At 37.6% G+C, this 22,645-nt stretch overlaps 5 protein-coding genes across 6 annotated transcripts; 1 reads left to right on the forward strand and 4 right to left on the reverse strand.

The window, feature by feature from the left end:
* Positions 1-7,585: 7,585 nt before the first annotated feature.
* Positions 7,586-9,453, reverse strand: LOC104114476 (putative UDP-rhamnose:rhamnosyltransferase 1). Its single transcript, XM_009624937.4, has 2 exons — positions 8,857-9,453; positions 7,586-8,458 (listed from the first exon to the last, which is right to left on the reverse strand). The coding sequence occupies exons 1-2, from the start codon at positions 9,420-9,422 to the stop codon at positions 7,624-7,626; spliced, it is 1,401 nt and encodes a 466-aa protein (XP_009623232.1). The 5' UTR covers positions 9,423-9,453; the 3' UTR covers positions 7,586-7,623.
* A 2,577-nt stretch (positions 9,454-12,030) lies between these two features.
* On the forward strand, positions 12,031-14,102 carry LOC104114481 (UDP-glycosyltransferase 91A1-like). Its single transcript, XM_070176934.1, has 2 exons — positions 12,031-12,065; positions 12,196-14,102. Exons 1-2 carry the CDS (start codon positions 12,031-12,033, stop codon positions 12,917-12,919), a joined length of 759 nt encoding a protein of 252 aa, XP_070033035.1. The 3' UTR covers positions 12,920-14,102.
* Positions 14,103-14,774: 672 nt separating this feature from the next.
* On the reverse strand, positions 14,775-17,080 carry LOC104114477 (UDP-glycosyltransferase 91A1-like). 2 transcript variants are annotated; one of them, XM_009624938.4, is made up of 2 exons: positions 16,181-17,080; positions 14,775-15,485 (listed from the first exon to the last, which is right to left on the reverse strand). In XM_009624938.4, exons 1-2 carry the CDS (start codon positions 16,974-16,976, stop codon positions 14,827-14,829), a joined length of 1,455 nt encoding a protein of 484 aa, XP_009623233.1. In that variant the 5' UTR covers positions 16,977-17,080; the 3' UTR covers positions 14,775-14,826. The 2 variants fall into 2 exon arrangements, with proteins under 2 accessions (XP_009623233.1, XP_070031459.1); XM_070175358.1 differs by having other exon boundaries at positions 14,775-15,482; positions 16,181-17,077.
* A 1,620-nt stretch (positions 17,081-18,700) lies between these two features.
* On the reverse strand, positions 18,701-19,333 carry LOC138893161 (uncharacterized mitochondrial protein AtMg00810-like). The gene is made up of 2 exons (XM_070176935.1): positions 19,154-19,333; positions 18,701-19,033 (listed from the first exon to the last, which is right to left on the reverse strand). The coding sequence occupies exons 1-2, from the start codon at positions 19,331-19,333 to the stop codon at positions 18,701-18,703; spliced, it is 513 nt and encodes a 170-aa protein (XP_070033036.1).
* Positions 19,334-19,352: 19 nt separating this feature from the next.
* On the reverse strand, positions 19,353-22,633 carry LOC138893162 (flocculation protein FLO11-like). The gene is made up of 4 exons (XM_070176936.1): positions 21,965-22,633; positions 21,441-21,859; positions 20,138-20,699; positions 19,353-20,000 (listed from the first exon to the last, which is right to left on the reverse strand). Exons 1-4 carry the CDS (start codon positions 22,631-22,633, stop codon positions 19,353-19,355), a joined length of 2,298 nt encoding a protein of 765 aa, XP_070033037.1.
* Positions 22,634-22,645: the final 12 nt, after the last annotated feature.

The raw sequence follows: 22,645 nt of genomic DNA on the forward strand, positions 1-22,645 counted from the left end.
ATTCAGGCATTCGCCCAGAATATAGAAAGGGGTAGGCGTCGGCAGCAGGGTACAGAGAGGGCTGAGCAAGGGCAACGTAAGAGGATGAGATTTCCCAGGTCTCAGGAGCAATCTCAGGGTAGTTATAGGACCCAGTACTTCGGACGGCCACCTAGGCCTCCGCCACCTCAGTTACAGGGTTACGGGTATGACCGCTATACTCAGTCAGGACCAGGTGAGAGCTCACGGGCGTCGGGTTTGCAGCGACAACGAGGTTCTGCGCAGACATGGTCATTTCCTCCGCGGTGTGACATCTGTGGTAGAGGACACTTGGGTCAATGCCGAGCAGGTTCTGATGCTTGTTATACATGTGGGCGTCCGGGGCATATGATGCGAGATTGCCCAAATAGAGATTCTGGGGGAATGGCACAACCAGCGAGTTCAGCAACAGGATCGTCTATGTCCGTGCATCCTTCAAGGCGTGAGTCTCAGTCTTCGGCTGGTAGAGGTCGAGGCAGAGGTAGAGGTTCCAGTTCAAGTGGTAATCAGAACCGTATCTATGCTTTAGCGGGTCGACAGGACCAGGAGTCTTCACCAGACGTTGTGACAGGTATATTAACCATTTGCTCTCACGATGCTTATGCTTTGATAGACCCAGGATCTACTTTATCGTATATTACCCCATTTGTCGCGAGGAAGTTTGGTATAGTGCCTGAAATACTAAGTGATCCTTTTGCGGTATCTACACCGGTCGGAGAATCGATTATTGCTAGACGGGTTTACCGAGGTTGTACGGTGACAATTTGTAGTCGTCAGACCTCAGCTGACCTAGTTGAGCTAGAGATGATGGACTTTGATGCTATCATGGGCATGGACTGGTTGGCAGCTTGCTATGCCACAGTTGATTGCCGAGCAAAGGTAGCCAAATTTCATTTTCCGGGTGAGCCAGTCCTTGAATGGGTAGGTAATACACCAACACCTAGAGGTAGGTTTATTTCCTATCTGAAGGCGAGGAAAATGATCGCAAAAGGGTGCATTTATCATATTGTGCGAGTTAGAGATGCAGATGCTGAGATACCTACACTTCAGTCTATTCCCATAGTCAAAGAGTATGCAGATGTGTTTCCAGATGAGCTTCCAGGTATTCCTCCAGAGCGAGAGATTGATTTTAGCATCGATTTGCTTCCAGGAACTCAACCAATATCCGTCCCTCCGTATAGAATGGCACCTGCCGAATTGAAGGAGTTGAAGGAGCAGTTAAAAGATTTGCTGGAGAAAGGTTACATTAGGCCCAGTACCTCACCTTGGGGTGCACCGGTACTATTTGTGCGGAAGAAAGACGGCTCGCTGAGGATGTGTATCGATTATAGGCAGTTGAACAAGGTAACTATTAAGAATAAGTATCCACTTCCAAGGATCGATGACTTATTTGATCAGTTGCAGGGAGCTAGATACTTTTCCAAGATTGATTTGAGGTCGGGGTACCACCAGGTCAGAGTTCGGGAAAAAGATATTCCGAAGACAGCCTTCAGGACTCGATATGGCCACTTCGAGTTCCTTGTCATGTCCTTCGGGTTGACTAATGCACCCATTGTATTTATGGACTTGAGTAATAGCCTATTCCGGCTATTTTTATATCTGTTCGTGATAGTATTTATTGATGATATTCTGGTTTATTCCCGTTCAGAGGATGAGCATGCAGACCACCTGCGAGCGGTACTCCAAACCCTCCGTGATCGTAAGTTGTATGCTAAGTTTTCTAAATGTGAGTTCTGGTTGAAGTCTGTAGCATTCTTGGGGCATATTGTATCAGATGAAGGGATAAAGGTGGACACTCAGAAGATTGAGGCCGTGAAATCTTGGCCTAGACCTACCACTCCGACAGAGGTTCGTAGCTTTCTAGGCTTAGCAGGATACTATCGGAGGTTCGTAGAGGGTTTTTCTTCCCTTTCGGCACCATTGACGAAGTTGACACAGAAAGAAACTAAGTTTCAATGGACAGAGGCTTGTGAGCGGAGTTTCCAAGAGCTTAAGAACAAGTTGACCTCAGCTCCAGTTCTAACACTTCCAGAGGGTCTAGAGGGTTATGCCGTGTATTGTGATGCATCAGGTGTCGGGTTAGGATGTGTCCTGATGCAACATGGGAAGGTAATTGCATATGCTTCAAGGCAGTTGAGGAAGCACGAGAGGAATTATCCGACCCACGACCTCGAGTTAGCTGCGGTTGTCCATGCACTTAAGATATGGCGGCATTATTTATATGGTGTTCATGTTGATATATTTACTGATCATAAAAGCCTACAATATATTTTCAAGCAGAAAGAGTTGAATTTGCGACAGAGGCGATGGCTTGAGTTATTGAAAGATTACGATGTTAACATTCTCTACCATCCAGGGAAAGCTAATGTTGTAGCAGATGCCTTAAGTCGCCGATCTATGGGTAGCTTAGCACATGTAGAGCCCGAGAAAAGACAATTAGCTAGAGATATTCATCAATTGGCTTCGTTGGGGGTTCGGTTAGTAGATTCTGAGGATGGTGGAGTTGTAATCCAAAACACTGCAAAATCATCCCTCATAGCTGAAGTCAAGGAAAGGCAGTACGAGGACCCAGAGTTGGTCGAGTTGAGAGAGCGAGTTCCGCAGCAGAAGAAGCCATTGTTAGAGCTCAAGGGAGATGGGGTTCTCAGATACAAGGGTCGTTTGTGTGTTCCAGATGTAGCAGGGCTACGAGACAGGATTATGTCAGAGGCACATTATTCATGGTATTCCATCCACCCTGGATCGACGAAGATGTATCATGACATTAAGGATATGTACTGGTGGAATGATATGAAGAAGAACATTGCTGAGTTTGTCGCCCAATGTACTAGTTGCCAGCAAGTGAAGGTAGAACACCAGAAGCCCGGAGGGCTAATGCAGACTATAGAGATCCCGACATGGAAATGGGAGGCGATAAACATGGACTTTATCATGGGTTTACCTCGTTCTAATCGTAAGTTCGATTCCATATGGGTGATAGTCGATAGGCTCACGAAATCAGCTCACTTCCTACCGGTCAGATCTACATATACAGCAGAAGATTATGCAAAGTTATATATTAAGGAGATAGTGCGGCTACACGGAGTACTAGTTTCTATTATATCTGACCGTGGGGCTCAGTTTACAGCACATTTTTGGAGGTCATTTCAGAGAGGTCTAGGGACTCAGGTGAATCTCAGCACAGCTTTTCATCCACAGACTGATGGACAAGCCGAGCGCACAATTCAGACGCTCGAGGATATGTTACGAGTATGTATGTTGGATTTTAAAAGAAGTTGGGATGAACATCTACCTCTTATCGAGTTTGCATATAATAACAGTTACCACTCCAGTATCCAGATGGCTCCGTACGAGGCTTTGTATGGGCGTAAGTGCAGATCTCCTATAGGGTGGTTTGATGTTGGAGAATCTGGGTTACATGGGCCAGACCTGGTTCAGCAGGCCATAGAGAAAGTAAAGGTTATCCGGGAGCGACTGTTGACAGCTCAGAGTCGTCAGAAGTCATATTTTGACGTGCGGCGACGAGACTTAGAGTTCAGGATTAATGACTGGGTATTCTTAAAGGTATCACCTATGAAGGGCGTGATGAGGTTTGGCAAGAAAGGAAAGCTTAGCCCACGGTATATTGGGCCTTATAGGATCATTCGGAGAGTGGGCCAACTAGCTTATGAGTTAGAGTTGCCCTCAGAATTGGAGTCTGTCCATCCGGTTTTTCACGTATCTATGCTACGGAAGTGCATTGGCGATCCTACCCGAGTGGTGCCCACGGATGATGTACAGATTACAGAGGACTTGTCATATGAGGAAATTCCAGTTGCCATCCTAGACCGACAAATCCGCAATCTACGAAATAAGGAGGTAGCTTCCGTAAAGGTTTTATGGAGGAGCAAGAATGTAGAAGAGATGACGTGGGAATCGGAGGAAGAAATGAAGTCTAAATACCCCCACCTATTTCAAAATGAAGATATGGTTCGAGATGGGACGCTACAACATAGCTCTATGTAGGCTAGCAGGTCATCAGGTAAGCTTTTATTTTTCACTTTCAATATTTATGATTTACGGTCGGTGAGGCAAATTGCTGCTATTTATAAAGATTGGCCATGTGTGGCATGCATAGTATGTTTCTGGCTACGTGCAGGTTGGTTTTAACCTAGTGTACGAAGGATACTCTGGAAAAAGTTTCCAAAGTCTCCAAGAGTAAACATTCGAGGACGAATGTTCCCAAGGGGGAGTGATGTTACACCCTATATTTTCGTATGTAAAAATGCGTCGTAAGCAAACTAATGTAGGACAAAAAAATGAGATAATATTTAAAAGTATATAAAGTAAGTTAATCATGTTACCTCTGAGGTTACAAATATTGAAGATCATGAACAACAAGTACAAAGAGGGTTGGACAGTTCAGAAGCTAAAGCAATTAAATAAAATAATGTTTCATCGAAAGTCGACAAGTTGGGAATGTTATAACATGTACCTTTGGGGTGAGACTAGGGTGATTAACATGATAAAGAGATTATGTTATGATTTATATTAGTCGTATTACATCTGTGTGTTATGTTTTTAAGTCAAGCGAGTTGTGGAACAAAAGTCGATGAAAGTCATCACAAGTTACATTCATAAGTTTTACTGAAACTTTGGGTCAAATGTAACTGCAATTTTCTCCCAATATACTTAGAGTTATGGTGTGTTCCACCCATCAAATTAAAGATCTATGAGTCTATTTTCCAACGCATTAAACCATTTGTCAATACGACATCGGAGTAGAGAGATATGTGCATTTTTGCAATACTGCGCAAGCTGCTAGGTGACAAGTAGGTGTGTCACCTACTTGCTTAAATGAAAGCCCAAAAATGGGCCATTTCGGGTCGTCCAAAGAGGCCTTTTAAGGGCCTATTTTCTTCATATATTAGACTTAAAATAGAGCATAATAACCAGACATAAAGCTCTGCAAAGAATCCTCCCAAAAATTTCCCCCAAACCCTAATTGATTTTCTCTCCCTTTCAAGTTCCAATTGGAGGTAAAACTTAGAGTTTGAAGAACCAAGATAGGAGCTGAGTTATCCAACAAATAAGGTGAGTTTACTGCTCTCTTTCATCCATTTTTTCTGCTGTAAATTCATGGTAAGTCGTTCTATACTTGTAAGAACTCACGGGACGGTGATCGGAAGCCGTGAGTTCGAGTTATTCACTTGTAGCGGACTGTTTTGTGGACTGTTTTGTGTTGCTGTTGGGCTGCGTGTTTTATTACTATTTTGTGGAGTTTTGGAGGAGGAAGGGGGTTTATAAACACCATATAAATGTAGGGTGATTGGCTGGTCGTTCGTCATAACATTTTCGGGTCGTTTGACACTACTACGGTGGTCGTTTTGTGTACGAAGAGATTGGGGTGTGTTGGGCTGTTTTGTAGTATTTGATGGTGTATATAGGGCTGGAAAATGATGTATATATGTTGTTATTGTTCTGTCCTTGTATTGTTGGTGTTATCTTGAAGTTGGAGGAAGGGCATATTATAGGGGAGATGCTGCCCGTTTTAATACAAAATAGGTTTGTCGTTCGTTGTGCGATAGTTGTACCTTTCGTAACTTAACAATAGTATTATTATCATTCTTGTAGATTAAGGTGCGAAGAGGTGAGTTCAACTTGGTGATTGAAAAGATTGTGATAAGGTATGTTAAGGCTAAGCCTTCCTTCATTTTGGCATGATCTCGTAGCTACATGTGTTAGTAATGAGACAAAAAGAGAAGTTCATATTCATGAATTTATTCACACTATTCTAGTCTCATAAGTTACAATATTATTCCTTATCGAGACTCTATATTCAATTTTAGTATTGTCTTCTTCCAGTCAAGAGAGCAGCAAGCCTATATATACAGTATTACAGTATTTTCATTACCATCGAGCTATAATCGATGGGCAAGCCCCTATTGGGCAACCTCTGATCAGATGGAAAGTTATATACCGAGCCTACTGTGGCCGAGCGCCTATGAGCGAGCCCAGCATGGTCGAGATACATAGCCTAGTATGGCCGAGCGCCTATAAGCGAGCCTACTATGGCAGAGCAGTTATATATACCGAGCCTTATAAGGCCGTACAATTATTTTACTTACTATATTGAAGGAGTTGAGTCAGTATCAGCAGGTAAGTATATCTCCAGATCATCTTTGACTCCCAGTTAATTTCAGTTATCATATTATCAGTTCAGTTTCAGATTTCAGTTATTTTATTGCCTTACATACTCGGTACATTATTTCGTACTGACGTCCCTTTTTGGGGGCGCTGCATTTCATGCGTGCAGGTTCAGACAGACAGACGGGTAGACCTCCTCAGTAGGTGTTTCCCGAGTTCCGCCTGATCGGTAAGCTCCACGTCTTTCGGAGTTGCCAGGACTAGAGTTTTCTGTACATCTTATGTATATCTGTATATATGTTATGGGTAGGTCGGGGCCCTGTTCCGATCACAGTACATCTATCAGTAGAGGCTTGTAGGCATATCCTGTTGGTTAGTGCAGTATGTTGGGTTTGTATAAATTGGTGGTTTGTCAGCTGTAGTAGCTATGACGGCCTTGTCGGCCTAGCTTTATATTGATATTTAGTTAGTGCTAGTTTCCATTCAGTTTTATATTTTGCTTCGCAAATTGTCTTGCAAGGTGGCCCCATGGCCAAAGTATGACATTATGTGTTCAGAGTCCCTTAGTCGCAATTTGGTACGCCAGGTTAGGTGAGGCACGGGGTGCTTGTCTCGCTCCTAGGTTCGGGGCGTGACAAACTTGGTATCAGAGCAGTTCTGTCCTAGGGAGTGCCACTATCATAGAATAGTTATTCCGTTCTATCTTGGGAGGAATTAATTAATCCAAAACCTTGGGCAACAATGAGAGAATTAAATTCTTTAAGGATACACAAGCAACTTGTGAGCTCGAAATTATTTTTATATTTTATTTATTGAATTAACGTTTCTTTACTTATTTAATTTTCTGGTTTCGAACACATATTACTACCATAAACAAATCTTCGTAAACTCAGTATCAAAATCACAGTAAACATTTTACTTTTAATAAGTAATAGTAGGAGTAACTTTTACGATATAGACTTTAAAATTTCTTCACAGAAACAATATATATTATTAAAATAATGGCAAGAGAATTAATTCGTTTCAATCAAAAGGAATGTATTCATGTGGACAGTGGATCAGAATTCAAATTGCTTTTACGAATCAGTTCTTTCGTCACTAAGACATATCTTAAACACTTGAGCACTAATTCAAGAAACATTTTGAATATGCTATATCAAAAAAGCTGCAAGAAACCTTTCTCGATATTCTTTTATTGCTCTCTTTTGGCATAGTTTTCATATTTCAAAGGTTATTTCATTGGACGAGGCTTCAATCGGGTATTAGTGATAGTGAAAAAATATTACATCAATATCTTTTGTTTAATTTTTTAAATTACTTAGGGGAGGGTGAAGGCGAAAGGGGAAAGAGAAAGCTAAAATTACGCTACTTACGAGGTTTGAACCCTCCACCTCAACTACTCAAGCAAGACCAATATTTTAATCTATGATTACAGGTCGAATAAATAGATGAACATTTATTTTTGATGATCCACTCTCATTAATCAATACAAAGGCTTTTGTTCTTATGAAGATACTCAATAAAGTCATCTATGTATATATCACTTAAATCTCTATTTCCAAATATTTTTTTCATTTCATTTGCTTTCTCCCAATAGATTTTTCCCTTCTCATCATTCATCACCAATTTGAGTGACTCAGCCACTGAGTTCCGAGTCAAAGACCCATCCTTTTCATTTCTTGAAATTTCTAAACCCACCATTTTTTCTTCCAAACCTCTAGCATTTAGTGCTTGATCTCCCAAAAAAGGTAACATAACAAGGGGTTTTCCAAATTTAAGTCCTTCTATAATAGAACCCCAACCACAATGAGTCAAAAAAACACCTACTGAGTCATGTTCCAATATCCTGAGTTGCGGAGCCCAACTCGTCCAAACTATACCTCGATTTTTGGTACGTTCCTCAAAACCTTCGGGTAATTTTAACAATAAAAAATCATGTTGTTTCCTTAGAGCCCAGAAAAATGGCAACCCGGATAGCTCCAACCCATGAGCTAACTCAGTGAGTTCCTCTTGACTCGGAGTTGCCTCCGTTCCTAGGGCTACGTAAACAACTGACTTTTCACGTTGCATGGCTAACCAATTATTAATAAAACCCCATGCATCCCTTTTGTCACCTTCCGTATCTTGTACGGAAGGTGGCAATAGGCCAACTGGTACGACAGGTTTCTGATGAAGTTGTGGAAGAAGATCTAGCCATTCTCTCTCTAACTTGTTACAACTACGTACAAGAAACACGTCACAATCGGAGACTGATGCCCTAAATCGATGCCAATCGGAGACGCCTGAAATGTTTTCTTGTCCATGGCCAAAAAACCTGTTGAAAATTTAAGTAGAATATGAACAATTGGACTAAAGAGCAAAGAGAAAGTCGAAAACTAACTTGCTAACGCCATAGAAAAAAAATACGTGAACACGCCTGTTTATTGACTTGCATAGTTGCCTTTAACCGGGCTACCCATAGTTGTATTTCAGAGGCTCTTGCAGAAATGTAGGATAAGACTACGTAGTTCGACCCTTCTACGAGTCCCATAACATAGCGGGAACTTAGTTCACCGGACTGCCCACGGTTGCATTGAATCGAAAAATTCTCAACTACGAGGAAAATTTAAGCACTTATTCTATTCTTATTTTGACTAACAATTTGTGGAAAATAGGAATTGCTTTACCAAATAAAAAGGAAAGGAAAAACTTTGAATTATTATTCAATATTACCTGTTTATTTCATAGAGACGGAATGCTATATTGGATGGAAAAGGGATCCATTTTGGTGGAACGGTGAAATCCTCAGGCTTGGTCCGTTGAACATTACCATCAATTATGTCTTTTGCAGGACCAAAAAATACACTAGACCATGCATTAAACGTGCTAAAGAAAGCACATGAAATTCCGAGTTTACCCGCGATTGGGGGCAACCAATAAGGGGTAAAATCGTAAATGATCCAATCGGGGACTGAGTCTACGAGGAACTGAGTCAACTCGGATTCGAGCCCATCAAAGGCTTTCTTGAGGTATTGAACCTTGTCAAGTGGTACATCTTTTGTGGCCTCTGCGTTTTCTGGTAGACCTTTGGTTAAAGGTAGAGAAAGATTAACAAAATGTATGGAGTAATTTAACTTTTGAGAAAGTTTTGGGAGTCGATCGATATTTCTAGAAGTTGAAATGTAGGAAACTTTGTGACCCTTACGTGCAATTTGCTTAGCAAGTTCGAAAAATGGAATTAAGTGGCCAAAAGCTAACCATGGGAATAACACAACATGAAGCTTCTTAGTTTCAGTCATGGTGTGTATTGCTGTGAAATAAATTTGTTGTTTCTATAGTTTATGTAGCAGCATAACCCTGTACTAAATTAGTTTAATATTCATTTTTTTTATTGAGATGATGGTGAATACTATGTCCTGTTCTTGTTATAAAATTGCCAATTATTTTCATAAAAGACATGTTACATACATTGAGTGAATTTGTCTTTTTCTATTAGGCTGAAAAGAAGAATATTCGGTAATAATAATACTTAATTGAGGTTTTCATAATCGTTATATTTTCTGTTCTAAAAAATGTGATTTTCTCCAGTTGTTATTATCTAGAGGAAACCTAGTTTACATTGAAATCCCAGTTTATATTCGAAATATTTCCTTCAATAGTTTCATAAATAAAGCTTTCCCCACGCCGTCCACATTAATTCATGTGGGTAAAAACTTATTTGTGCTTGATGTTTACACTAAACAAATACATGCACCTCGACTATTTTATTGGGTACTTAATATCTCTCACTAATACAAATCTCGGATATCTCTGCTAGCCAAGGTTCAAATAAAGAAATCACTTAATGCGAGTAGCTTTTTTTGGTTTATAAAGAATATGTTGGGTTAAGCTAGTCCAAAGTTATACTCAGTATTTTAAAAGGCGTGGGCGTAAGGCGGGGCATTTTACATATGCCTCAGCGAGGCGTAAGCCCCATAGGTATTTAATTTTTAATATTTTTATAAAATAATATAATGATAGTAAATATTTATAAACAGATAAAATTGCATAAAAATTGAAGAAAACTATAAATATGTGATATATATATATATATATATATATATATATATATATATATATATATGTGTGTGTGTGTGTGTGTGTGTGTGTGTGTGTGTGTGTGTGTATTTTTCATCCCCACAAAAAACTAGTCAAAACAATCTATTATACGCTACTTACAAGCAATGTTTTAAAAGGCAGGGGCGTTTTACTTGATATGGGGCGAGGCGTAAGCCTGGGGGCGGGGCGTAAGCCCCATAGGGGGGGGACGTAAGCCCCGTGGATCTTTAAAAGTTAAAAGGCGTGGGCGTAAGGCGAGGCGTTTTACATATGCCTCAGCGAGCCGTAAGCCCCGAGGCACGGGGCGTAAGCCCCATAGGTATTTAGTTTTTAATATTTTTATAAAATAATATAATGACAGTAAATATTTATAAACAGATAAAATTGCATAAAAATTGAAGAAAACTATAAATATGTGAAATATATATATATGTGTGTGTGTTCCATCCCCACAAAAAATTAGTCAAAATAATCTATTATACGCTACTTACAAGCAATGTTTTAAAAGGCGGGGCGTTTTACTTAATATGGGGCGAGGCGTAAGCCTGGAGGCAGGGGGTGGGGGGAAGTAAGCCCCGTGGATCTTTAAAAGTTTTAATTTATAAATTAATAAAATAACATAATAACACAAAAAAAATATAAAATATAAATTAAAAGTTAAAAATTAAAAGAAAATTAAAGGAACCCATAGAAAAAAAAATCTACCATGATTCTTAAGTATAACTAATGCATAAATCACGTATAACGTCTTAACTTTTAAATAATTAAAAAATTATAATTTCTTTAAAAAAATTTATCAAACTCCACATTTTACCTTTCTAAAAATAAATAATTAATAAATCTTATTAGTACGATAATTAAAATATTACTCCTTCATGAATAAATACAAATTAGTTTAAGATATCAAATTAATAAAAATGTATAACAAGGAGGGACAAATGAACTAAGACACGACCAATAACAAGTGAAGATATAAATTCGCAATACTATGTCTCATTATTAGAGTTATGCTCAATCTTCATATTTCTATCGATGAATAGAACTTTTATCATTAATTTGTTAAAGAATTTTGAAGGCTAACGATATTAATTGGAAAATTCGACAAGTGATTTGCGTTAGAACTATTAGGCTAGCCCCGAACATTGGGCGTTAGGCGTGTTTAGCGCACACGGTCGGACGTTTGGGGCGTAAGCCTCACAGAATTAAGCCCCATACATGAGTCCCAGAGCGTTTTGTAAGTGCCCCGCCCAAGGATAAGCCCCGGACGAATCCCAAAAATACTTTTTAAAATACTGATTACGCTTAACATAATATGATACCGTCCAATTTGAATCAACATCACATGTTTCCGGAAGACTATATGCTATTATGAACCACAAAGATTATTATTCGTACGTAAGCGGGAAATAAAAATACCATCAACCGATACAATGAAACAGAGAGATCTAAAATAAATTTCCATCCCTAGCTTTTGGCCATATGGTTCCATACTTAAGACCAGTTTGACCATAGATTTTGCCAAAATAAATTTGAATTTTATTTGATAAATATATGTTTGGACATAGATTTTGTTTACATTTTGGTCAGATCCCAAATTTCAAAATTATTTTTGGGTCAACATATTACTATTATATTTTTTAAAAATTGCCCAAACTTTTGTATTTTATAAAAGAGCCCATCATTTATTATTTTGTAACGATGTTGCTTCATCTTCTCGGTCATCTGATAGTGTATCATGTAGTTCATTATAAAAATGATAATTTTGTATCAAATTTATTTATATTCAGGACTATGGTTTGCGATAATATAATGAATGTTATTGATAATGATACTGTTGAATATTTGTGATAGTTTTTAGAACTTGTGGGTATAAGTAATATTTCATGTTTTTTCAAACCAAACTTCACCCAAAATAGATGTCCAAATATATTTTCATAACTTTATCCAAATTAAATTTTTCTGAATAAATTTGAGAATCTATGGTCAAGCTAGTTTAGAATTATCAAAACTCATTGCTCAAAGAGGTCACAAAATCTCCTTCATTTCAACCCCAAGAAACATTAATCGTCTCCCAAAACTTCCTCCAAATCTCGTCCCGTTCATAAATTTCATCAAATTTCCTATGCCCCAAATCGAAAATCTACTAAAAAATACAGAAGCCACAACTGATGTTCCTTATGAACAAGTCAAGTACCTCAAAATTGCTCAAGGCGGACTTAAACAATCCATGTCTGAATTTCTCAAAGATTCAACTCCTGATTTTATACCCTTCGATTTTACTTCTTACTGGATTCCTTCAATTGCTAAAAAATTTAATATTTCGACGGCTTATTTCAGCATATTTATCGCCGCGTTTCTGGGTTTTACCGGACCCCTACCTGGACTGAAAAACGACTATGAAATTCGGAAGACAGCTGAAGAGTACATTGTTCCTCCAAAGTGGGTCCCATTTGAGGCAACTGTTGCTTGGAAATTGTTTGAGGTTTTACCTATGTTTGACGCACCCATGAGCGGAGATGAAGAGAATATGTCTGATATTTTGCTTGTACGGAGTTGTTCAGAATTTGAGCCAGAATGGTTGAAAGTTTTGGAGGATATTCACCAGAAACCGGTTTTTCCGATAGGGCAACTTCCAACGACGTCGTATGAAGATGATAGTACGACGATTGATGCATGGAGATGGGTCATTCACTCATGAGTCGTGACTCAGTAGCTGGTATTAGAAAAATAATGCAAGCATTAGCTTTTTCGCATTACTTAATTATACATAGAGATGGTAAAATGGTTAAAAGAAAATAGGTAATCACCCATATTATCCACTAAAAAATAGGTTGGATAATGAACTTTTTAAAAATAGATCAAATATGGATAAGAATCATATTATCCATTTAGAAAATGGATACCTAATGAGTTTGTTTCTTTTACATTTGTAAAGCTTCAAATTGGAGGTTCCTCAAGTTTGGAAGACTAGGAATTCTTTCAAATGTGATCATATTCATGAAGTCGGGGCGGATAATTTATCCATTTTTTATTATCCGTTTTGACCCGTCCCATATCCGACCTGACCCGCCCGTTTACCACCCCTAGTTATACATCATACTTGATATTATTTTATGTATAAGCAATGCATAGAAAATCATGACATTTGTAATGCAAAGGTTTTTAATATTTGCGTAAATATTATTAAGGACCTAATTGCCCCCTCAAATCCCTAAAAACCCATCTCAAATGCTTTCCCCCATATTATTAGCAAACAGACATCTCTCCGTACACTTTGGCCATGGAAAAGCACAGGTGAATGCAGCTAAATCATCTTTTTCATTTTCCTCTACAGAGATCAAAGTCACGTGTACAGGTAAAAGAATCTTCAGTGATTTTGTTCTTTTTTCCCCTTTTGAACGACTCATGGAGTGAAGGCACTAACTACTGAGTTTCTTTATTTGTTGGGGGTGTGTTTCTATATTCAAGAACTAATATTTGAAATATTTTGTAAAATTAGTTCTTAGGTCTGGTAATTTCGTTTCTGGTGCTTCCTTTTGAAATGGTTTGTTCTTTAATCATTGTTTGCTTTTGTAAACATCCAATTTTTTAAAAATTATACAATGCTTTAATACACCAAACCAAACAGTAAAAAAAAAATAATTTCAATAGAACTAATGACATCATAACTAATGCCAGTATTACTAATACCACCATTACTAATACACTCTATTCAGCACTATTCTTATACTGCCTACCAAACTACCTTCGGTGAGATTGGTACTTGTTGAGGAAGAGGGTAAGATTTATCGTGAGAAGGTTAAAGAGGTAAAACAACTTTTTTGTGACAAGGAAAGACAAGATAGCTATGTGGAGAATTTGTTATGTTATCTTCAAAATCATAGAAAGACTAAAATATGAAACGGGCTGGGGAGAAAAACTTGGGTTGCGTCTACCTATTGTGTCACCTGGGTTATTTCGTCGAATATGTTATTTCCCGCTAAAGATTTATGATTTAAATCTTGATCTCAAAAATTTGCATTCTTTTCTATCACTAGATCAAACTCTTATATGTGCTTCTTTTTATTGCTTATATATGCTATTATGATAGTAAACCTAATGTATTGCAGAACTGCATAAAGGCTGCTTTGAATTTTCTTTGAATGGTGGTTTGGTTTACGAACGTACCAGTTATGTAATGTTAGGTATAATGGAGCGAAGTTAATGAAACAAAAGGAAATATTGAGGGGGTCTCAATATTACGAAATTGAGCAAAGAAGGAAATTAAAAACAAAGACTGTCATACAAATGACTCCATTCTAGATTTATTTTAACCTTAGTTGAGAAGACTAGAATTTCATTTAAAACATCATGAAAATCCACAATAGTAACGTACGCAGTATGCAGTGTAATCTCACAAATGGAGTCTGTGGAGTATAGTGTATACGTAAATCTTATATATCCGCCTTCACAAGCCAGATATAAAGACTATATTCGATAGATCATCGGCTCAAGAAAAACATAATCACAACGGTTATAAAAATTAAATAGGAAGCTATGGGAAGAGAAGAACATCATGACAATAAATTGGATAAAAATAGTAAGTAATTTACTAAAAGCATTAAGCTAGCTCTCTTTGCTGGGTGTTATGTCACCATTTTCTTTCTCGATTTCTCTATGCTTTTGCAAATATTTCATCAAATTATCAACATATTTTTCTTGTTTTCCCTTATCAGCAAACAATTCTCTCATATTTTTAGCATTTTCTCTATACACTTTTCCTCCTTCCTCTAACATAACCAAACTCAGTGAGTTAGCGACCGAGTCCCTCGTAAACGTCCCTTCTCTTTCATCTCTCGGTATAGAATACGCCATCTTTTTCTCCTCTAATAACCGAGCATTTAAACCTTGATCAGACAAAAATGGCAACAAAATAAGAGCCTTTTCATAAGATAAAGCTTCAACTACTGAACTCCAACCCGAATGAGTCAAGAATCCACCGACCGAGTCATGACTCAGTATCTTTAATTGTGGGGCCCATCCTGTGCACACCATTCCACGGTCATTGGTCCGTTCTTCAAACCCTTCTGGTAACTCGATTAAATCAGTGTCAAATTCACCGCGTTGCTTTCTTAGAACCCAAAAGAACGGTAATCCTGAAAGTTCTAACCCGTGAGCTATCTCGGTGAGTTCTTCTTGACTCGGTTTTGCCTCACTCCCAAATGCAACATAAATCACTGATCCTTTTTCTTGCGAGTCAAGCCATTGTTTTATAGTACTCCCTCCTGATTTATTTTATACAACAATGCATGTTTGAATGAGTAACGGTTCAAAAAGATTGACACTATTACTATTTGGAAAGTTTACGAGATTGTTCTTTGACCACATTTTTCTTAAATATTTTATAGATATTTTAAATTATGAATTATTATGGCTTAGGAGTAATACTTTTTATGTAGTTTTCAAAAATATAAATTTTATTTTCAAAAGCTTGAAGACTCTATGTCAAAATTCACAGTCAAAATTAAGTACTTTGACCCTCGTATTCCAAACTATTCTATTATGCTAGTGGTTGCTATAACTATGAGAGAATATTCTTGTGGTAGTTCATGCAAGAAAAGCGTTATTTATATAAGAAAGTCATTTTTTGGTATTTAATTAGCAGAAAATAATTTTCAAGGAAAAGTGATTTATATTGGGGGAGAAGTCATTTCCCTTCAAATGCATAATAATATCAACTATGTTCTAATTAATCATTAATTAGCTATTATTGTCAAATTTTAGTGCTAAATATTTCATCAAAACACTTTTCGATTTGCTATTAGTAGTAATCTTTAATCCACATTATGTTCGAAAAATATTTTCGCTCACAATCAAGTAGTAGAAAATATTTTTCAGGGGAATTTTTTGTTTTGTTTTTAAAGTATATATTTAAAGATAAAATAAAAAGGTTAAAGTTCTAAAAATGTGTACGGTGTACCTGTCCATACACCATTGCTTTCATCGTCGCAATTGTCAATGGTCAACGGCGAAAGCTGACCTACTGGAAAGACCGGTTTCCGGTGAATCTGTTCGACCAAATGTAACCATTCCGGTTCAAATTCCGAGCAGCTTCGATTGAGCAAAACATCACAACTCTTTATACCAGCACCAAACCGGTAAATATCAGATGCTTCAGACATATTACCGGTAAAACTATCTTTCATCCTTAAAACCTCGTACAATCGAAAAGCTACCGTTGTAGGAAAATTCACCCATTTTGGTGAAGCTGTAAGAACTTTGAGTTCATCTAAGGTACCATAGCCAGACATTAAAACCGGCGCCGGTCCAAGAAAGCCTAACACGGCGGCGATCATAATAGAGAAAAAAGCACTTGAAATATTAAGTTCAGTGGCAATTGGGCCGGCCCAATAAGCTGCGAAATCGAAGAAAATCCAGTCCGGTTTATTAGTTTGAAGAAAATGACGAATAGAATCGCGCAGGGCGTCGTAAGCTATTTTTAGATACTGGACTTTCTCGTAGGGTAAGTCAGTGGTAGCTTCAGCGTCTTTTGGTAGATTTTCTACTGGTTGAAGTGGGATTTTCACGAAACGTATAAAAGGTGATATATTTGGTGGTAATTTTGGAAGGCGATCGATGTTTCTTGGAGTGGAAATAAAGGAGATTTTGTGACCTTTAAGAGCTATATGCTTAGCGAGTTCTAAATATGGAAGCATGTGACCAAAGGCTAGCCATGGAACCATAGCTATGTGGAGCTTTTTGTTTTCAGTAGCCATTGGAAAGAGTTCAAGATCCACTTGATTTTTTTTACGTGTGATATTTGGGTTAGATCATTCATCTTCATTTATATAGGGAAGAAAGAAAGTATTTACACCACCAAAGTGAAATTTTAATTCCTATTACTTTATGGGGTTATTTGGTAGGATGTATTAGGAAAAAAAAATATACTTATTAGTTTTGGTATTATTAATCTTTTGTTCGGTAGTGTTTTTACATCTATGTATAACTAATACATGTATTAGTTATATACTATATTCAGTATTATTCATATACATAGCAAACTATGGTAATAGCAATATTATAATTTTTAATACATGGATAAGCATATATAAAGAGAGAAATGTCATATTCAGTACTACTCTATATTTATACATGTCAAACCAAACAGTCGATAGGAATAATCTCAGCATAATTAATCAAAATATAATTAATCCAAGTATTATTAATCTTGACATTACTAATATACTCTATTCAATATTATTCTTATACACCGTATTATAAAGACCCCTAAAAGAAAGTTTGTAGGCCATGCATGTGCTATTCAATAAGTACAGCTCGGTAAAGAAAGCTTTTAACTATGCCCATAATATTAGAGCTTTTAATTATGCCTATGCTTGTAGCCGATAGATTACAATACACGTTATTCATGCATAGAACGGGAAAGAAATAATAAGTGTAGTACGTTTTATTCGTTACAATAAGTATGAATAATTGTGTTTATCTTGATAATCAATATTGGTCGATAACGTGAAAATATGACGAGTAATATATTAAAACAAGTTAAATTGCAGAAAACATGTAAAATTATTTTACGTAAAGTATAAATTATTGTTCAAATATTACAAAAGTGCATATTAAAGGTTTATTGTTATGAGGTGCCGAATAAATAAGTTTTCTTTATATTAACCTTGCGTCAAATAATGTAAAAATATTTGATATTTGGTAAATGAGAAAATGGGAGACCATAAGAATTAAGTGTAATAATTTGGATCTGCAGTCTCGACGTTCCGTTGTTTATGGAATTGGACTTCTCATTATCTATTTCATTCCTATATGTAAATGGCATTGAGTGATTTTTTTTTAAAATTAGCACATTCAATCTCAGTTATTATTTTATATTAATTAATTTAAAATCGTTGTAGAAATCCATAAAATTCAAATCATGGATCTCCTTCGACTCTAAGGATTTCTACGATTGTCTATTATATTTAATTCTATAGTTATACGTGTGTAAATATTTGTAGATCAAGAGATTTGAAGAAATGTAATTAGGGTTTAAAAGAGAAAGAGAAAGAAATCGGGAGCCATCATTATTAAGTCTTTCAGAAGATATCAATTCTCTAGAAATATATGTATCCTAAAGTCTCTCTCTCTCTCTATATATATATATATACAAGGGTAAAATTGGTATTCCACTCAAACTACATGGGCCACTGCCCGACAGACTCATAAGAAAACTATTGGGCTTATCCCTGTACAAATAAATACAAATGTGGCCCAGTCCTTCAAGTAACAGCACTATCTCTAATATCCCCCCCCTTCCCCCCCCCCTAAGTTGGAGGGTGTGCACACGCTCAACTTGCCAAGCAAAGAATGATGAGAAGCACCTGCAAGAGACTTAGTGAATACATCAGCTGGCTGGGAAGCCGTATTAATGTGACTCAAAGATATCAAACCATCAGCCAACTTAGAGAGACACCACCTGCTGTTTTTTAGATTTTCAACTTATCAAACTACTTCCAAAAGTAACACAAAAACCAGTAACTGACTTGCGAGTCTCAGGGCAGGTTGCCCAGTCACTATCACAGTAGCCATAGAGAGAAAAATCAGAAGACTTGTTTAAAAGAATACCAAGATCAGGAGTGCCCTTTAAGTACCTTAAAACATGTAATGCAACTGCCATATGAGGAACTCGAGGGGCCTTAAGAAATTGACTAAGATATTGCATAGCAAAACATAAGTCGGGCCTAGTATGAGTGAGAAAATTGAGTTTACCAATTAAGCCCCGATAAGTATCAGGCCTAGGCAAGATATCCCCAGCCTTAGAATGTAGCTTTGTGGACAAAGCAAGAGGACAAACAACAGGAGAGACATTTGAACACCCAAACTCAGTCAATAAGTCAGAGATAAATTTCTTCTAGTGTAGAAGAACCCCTGAGGTATGATAAATCACCTCAATGCCAAGAAAGTAATTAAGAAGGCCCAAATCCTTGATCTTGAACTCAGCATCCAGAAAACTCTTTAAGGCAGTGATTTCAGCCATGTCATCCCCAGTGAGGATGATATCATCCACATAGACAGCAAGGAAAACAGAGGAAGCAGAAGTTCTTTTAAAAAAATAAAGAATAGTCATTTAAGGAATGAGTGTACCCTCAAGAACAAAGAGCCTGAGATAGCTTTGCATACCATTTCTGAGAAGCTTGTCTCAAACCATACAAGGATTTCTTTAATTTGCAAACCAAATTAGGAGAAGGAGAAGGAGAAGGAGAAGAAGGAGAAGGATGGGGAGGAGGAGAAGTAGAAGGAGAAGGAGAAGAAGGAGAAGAAGAAGGAGAAGGAGGGGGAGGAGGAGGAGGAGAAGAAGAAGGAGAAGGAGGAGGAGAAGAAGAAGAAGAAGAAGGAGAAGGAGGAGGATAAGGAGAATGAGAAGGAGGAGAAAAAGAAGAAGAAGAAGAAGTAGGAGAAGAAGCAGAAGGAGAAGAAGCAGAATGAGAAGAAGAAGAAGCAGAAGGAGAAGAAGCAGAATGAGAAGAAGAAGAAGAAGAAGGAGAAGAAGCAGAAGGAGAAGGGGAAGAAGGAGAAGAAGAAGAAGAAGGAGAAGGAGAAGGAGAGGCAGTAAGAGAAGAAGAAGAAAGAGAAGGAGGAGAAGGAGAGAAAGAAGAAGAAGAAGAAGAATGAGAAGGAGAAGGAGAGGCAGCAAGAGAAGAATCAACAGAAAGACTCTGTGGCAACCACATGTAGACTTCTTTATCTAAGTCCCCATGCAAAAATGCATTGTTCACATCCAATTGAAACAATGACTAATTATGTTTGACAGCAAAAACAATGAGGCATCTAACAATACACATTTTTACAACATGTGAAAATGTTTCAGCAAAGTCTATACCTTCTACTTGAGTGTCACCTCTAGCCACTAGCCTCGCCTATACCTCTCCACAGAACCATAAGCCTTATACTTAATTTTGTAAACCCATTTGCACCCAATTGGTTTCTTACCTTGAGGTAAGTCAATAATGTCCCATGTGTGATTAGTTTCCAAAGCCTTAAACTCTTTCCTCATGGCCTCTTGCCAAGCAGGACTTACAGCAGCCTGATGGTAAGAATGAGGCTCAACTGCAGTAATTGGTGCAGCAGTAGTGGTGGCAGTAGAGAAGCAGAAAGAGGGAGGAAGGGATATTATATAATCCTGAAGGTGAGAAGGAAGAATGTGAGTTCTGGCTGATTTCCTAGGAGCAGAAGGACTGGAAGAAACAGGTGAAGAAGAGGAGCTAGCTGGAGATGAAGCAGATTGTGGAGAGAAAGAACAATTGGAAGGAGGGAAAGCAGGAGTGGAAATAGGTGAAGAAGGGGCGAAGGAAGGAGGAAAAGAAGCATCAACATTTGAAGAATCAGAAGGGTCAGAAATGATAGGAGATGGAGAAGTAGATAAAGGAAAAGATATAGAATAAGGAGAGACTGAGAGATGAAATGGAAAAATTGCTTCATGAAAATTGACATCCCTGGAAATAAGTACAGACTTATTTTGCAAATTGTAAAGCTTATAGCCCTTCTTCCTAAAAGGGTAACCAATGAACACACAAGGGACAACCCTTGGCTAAAACTTGTCCCTTTGGCATTTGGGAACCGTAGCATAGCAAAGGCAGCCAAAAGATTTCAAATGGTTATAGGATGGTACTGCACCATATAAAAGTTTAAAAGGAGTTTTGTATGATATTACAGTGGAGGGGAATCTATTTATAAGATAGGTGGCAGTTAATACACGATCCTCCCAGAATTTGATAGGAAGTTTTGACTGAAATAAAAGAGCCCTTGAAGTTTCTAAAAGGTGTTTGTGTTTTTGCGCAACTACACCATTTTGTTGAGGTGTGTGGGGGAAACTTGTTTGGTGTAAGATCCCATTTTTAAAGAAAAATTGAGACATGGAGTGAGAAGATCCAAGTTCTAGGGCATTGTCACTTCTAATAGTTTTGACAGAGAGCTTGAACTGCGTTTGGACCATTGCAATGAATGCATTGAGAAGAGGAAAAATATTACTTTTGGCATGCATTAAATGAGTCTAAGTGGCTCTATTATAATCATCCACAATTGTCAAAAAATATTTTACACCAGTATATGTTTGTGTATGATATGGTCCCCAAATATCAATATGAACTAGTTGAAATAAGGAAGCGGAACTAGAGGTACTATCTGGGAAAGGCAATCTAGGTTATCTAGCTAGAGGACAAATTGGACAAACGAACGATTGCTTAGAGGAAATAGTAGGAGAAATAGCAGGAATGGCCTTCATTTTAGAAAATGGGATGTGACCCAATCTATGATGCCAAAGAATATCTGAACTAGTTACAGCATTCACAAAATTCATACAAAAAACATCAGAGTTTGCACAAGAAAGAGTAGAAGTAGTACTGTCAGACACAATAGGTGCAGTATTATTCAAAGGTGAATTATTTATAGCTGGTGTAGTATCACTTAGGGAAGAGGCATGGGATGAATGCATGGAGAGTACATTAGCAGTCAAATCTGAAATAGAGATACAATTCAGTTTAGGGAGAACAGTAGTATGACTAGAAGTAGAAAAGCTAGAAGTGGTGAGTGGAAGAAGCTTGTAATGACCATGGTGCACTCTACCAAGTTCCAGAAACTTCTTCCTGGAAGGGTCCTGTATAAAACAGGAACAAGATGTGAAAATGACAAAACTGTGAAACTGTTGAATCAATCTATAAATAGATATGAGATTGTATTGAAAGGATGGAATATAGAGCACATGATGCAAGACAAAGGAAGGAGACAAAGAAAGTGAACCAGTGCATGTTACTTTCACTTTGTATCCATTTGGCAAAGAAACTAAATAGGGTACAGAAATGGGTTTAATGTCAAAAAGGAAATCTTTACTAGATGCCATATGGTGAGTTGCTCCTGAATCTACTATCCAAACACTCCTAACAACACTAGACAACATGCATGCAATAAAGCTATCACGATCAGGCATATGTAGAGTAGATATATTACCAGCAAAGTTTGTAAATCTCATAAGATTTGTCTGAGAGTTAGAGTCCAAAGCTGAATTTTGTAGAAGCATCAATAGTTGACTGCATTGTTCCTTTGTCAGTCCAGGTATCATAGAGTCTTGACCAACAGATCCAGAGGTAGTAGAAGCATCAGGAACTCCAAAAGTAGAAGATTCAATGTTGGCAGCAGTACCATACTTCCTACCTTTTGTGAATTTAAAATTCTGTGGAAAACCATGCAGCCTGTGACATGTCTCAACGGTATGGTTATTCTTCTTGCAGTATTTGCAGAATAAAGATCCCTTATGCTGCCCAAGATTCATCCTTTTATTGGATTGATCAAAATTAACTCTCTGATTGTATTGTTTGTTGAGATTTGGTTGAGAAGGAGACTTATTATTGGCACTTGCATGGAAAGAAGCCATATCAGAACCAAA

This window comes from Nicotiana tomentosiformis, chromosome 5, assembly GCF_000390325.3.
Source record: "Nicotiana tomentosiformis chromosome 5, ASM39032v3, whole genome shotgun sequence".
Taxonomy (NCBI): Eukaryota; Viridiplantae; Streptophyta; class Magnoliopsida; order Solanales; family Solanaceae; genus Nicotiana; species Nicotiana tomentosiformis.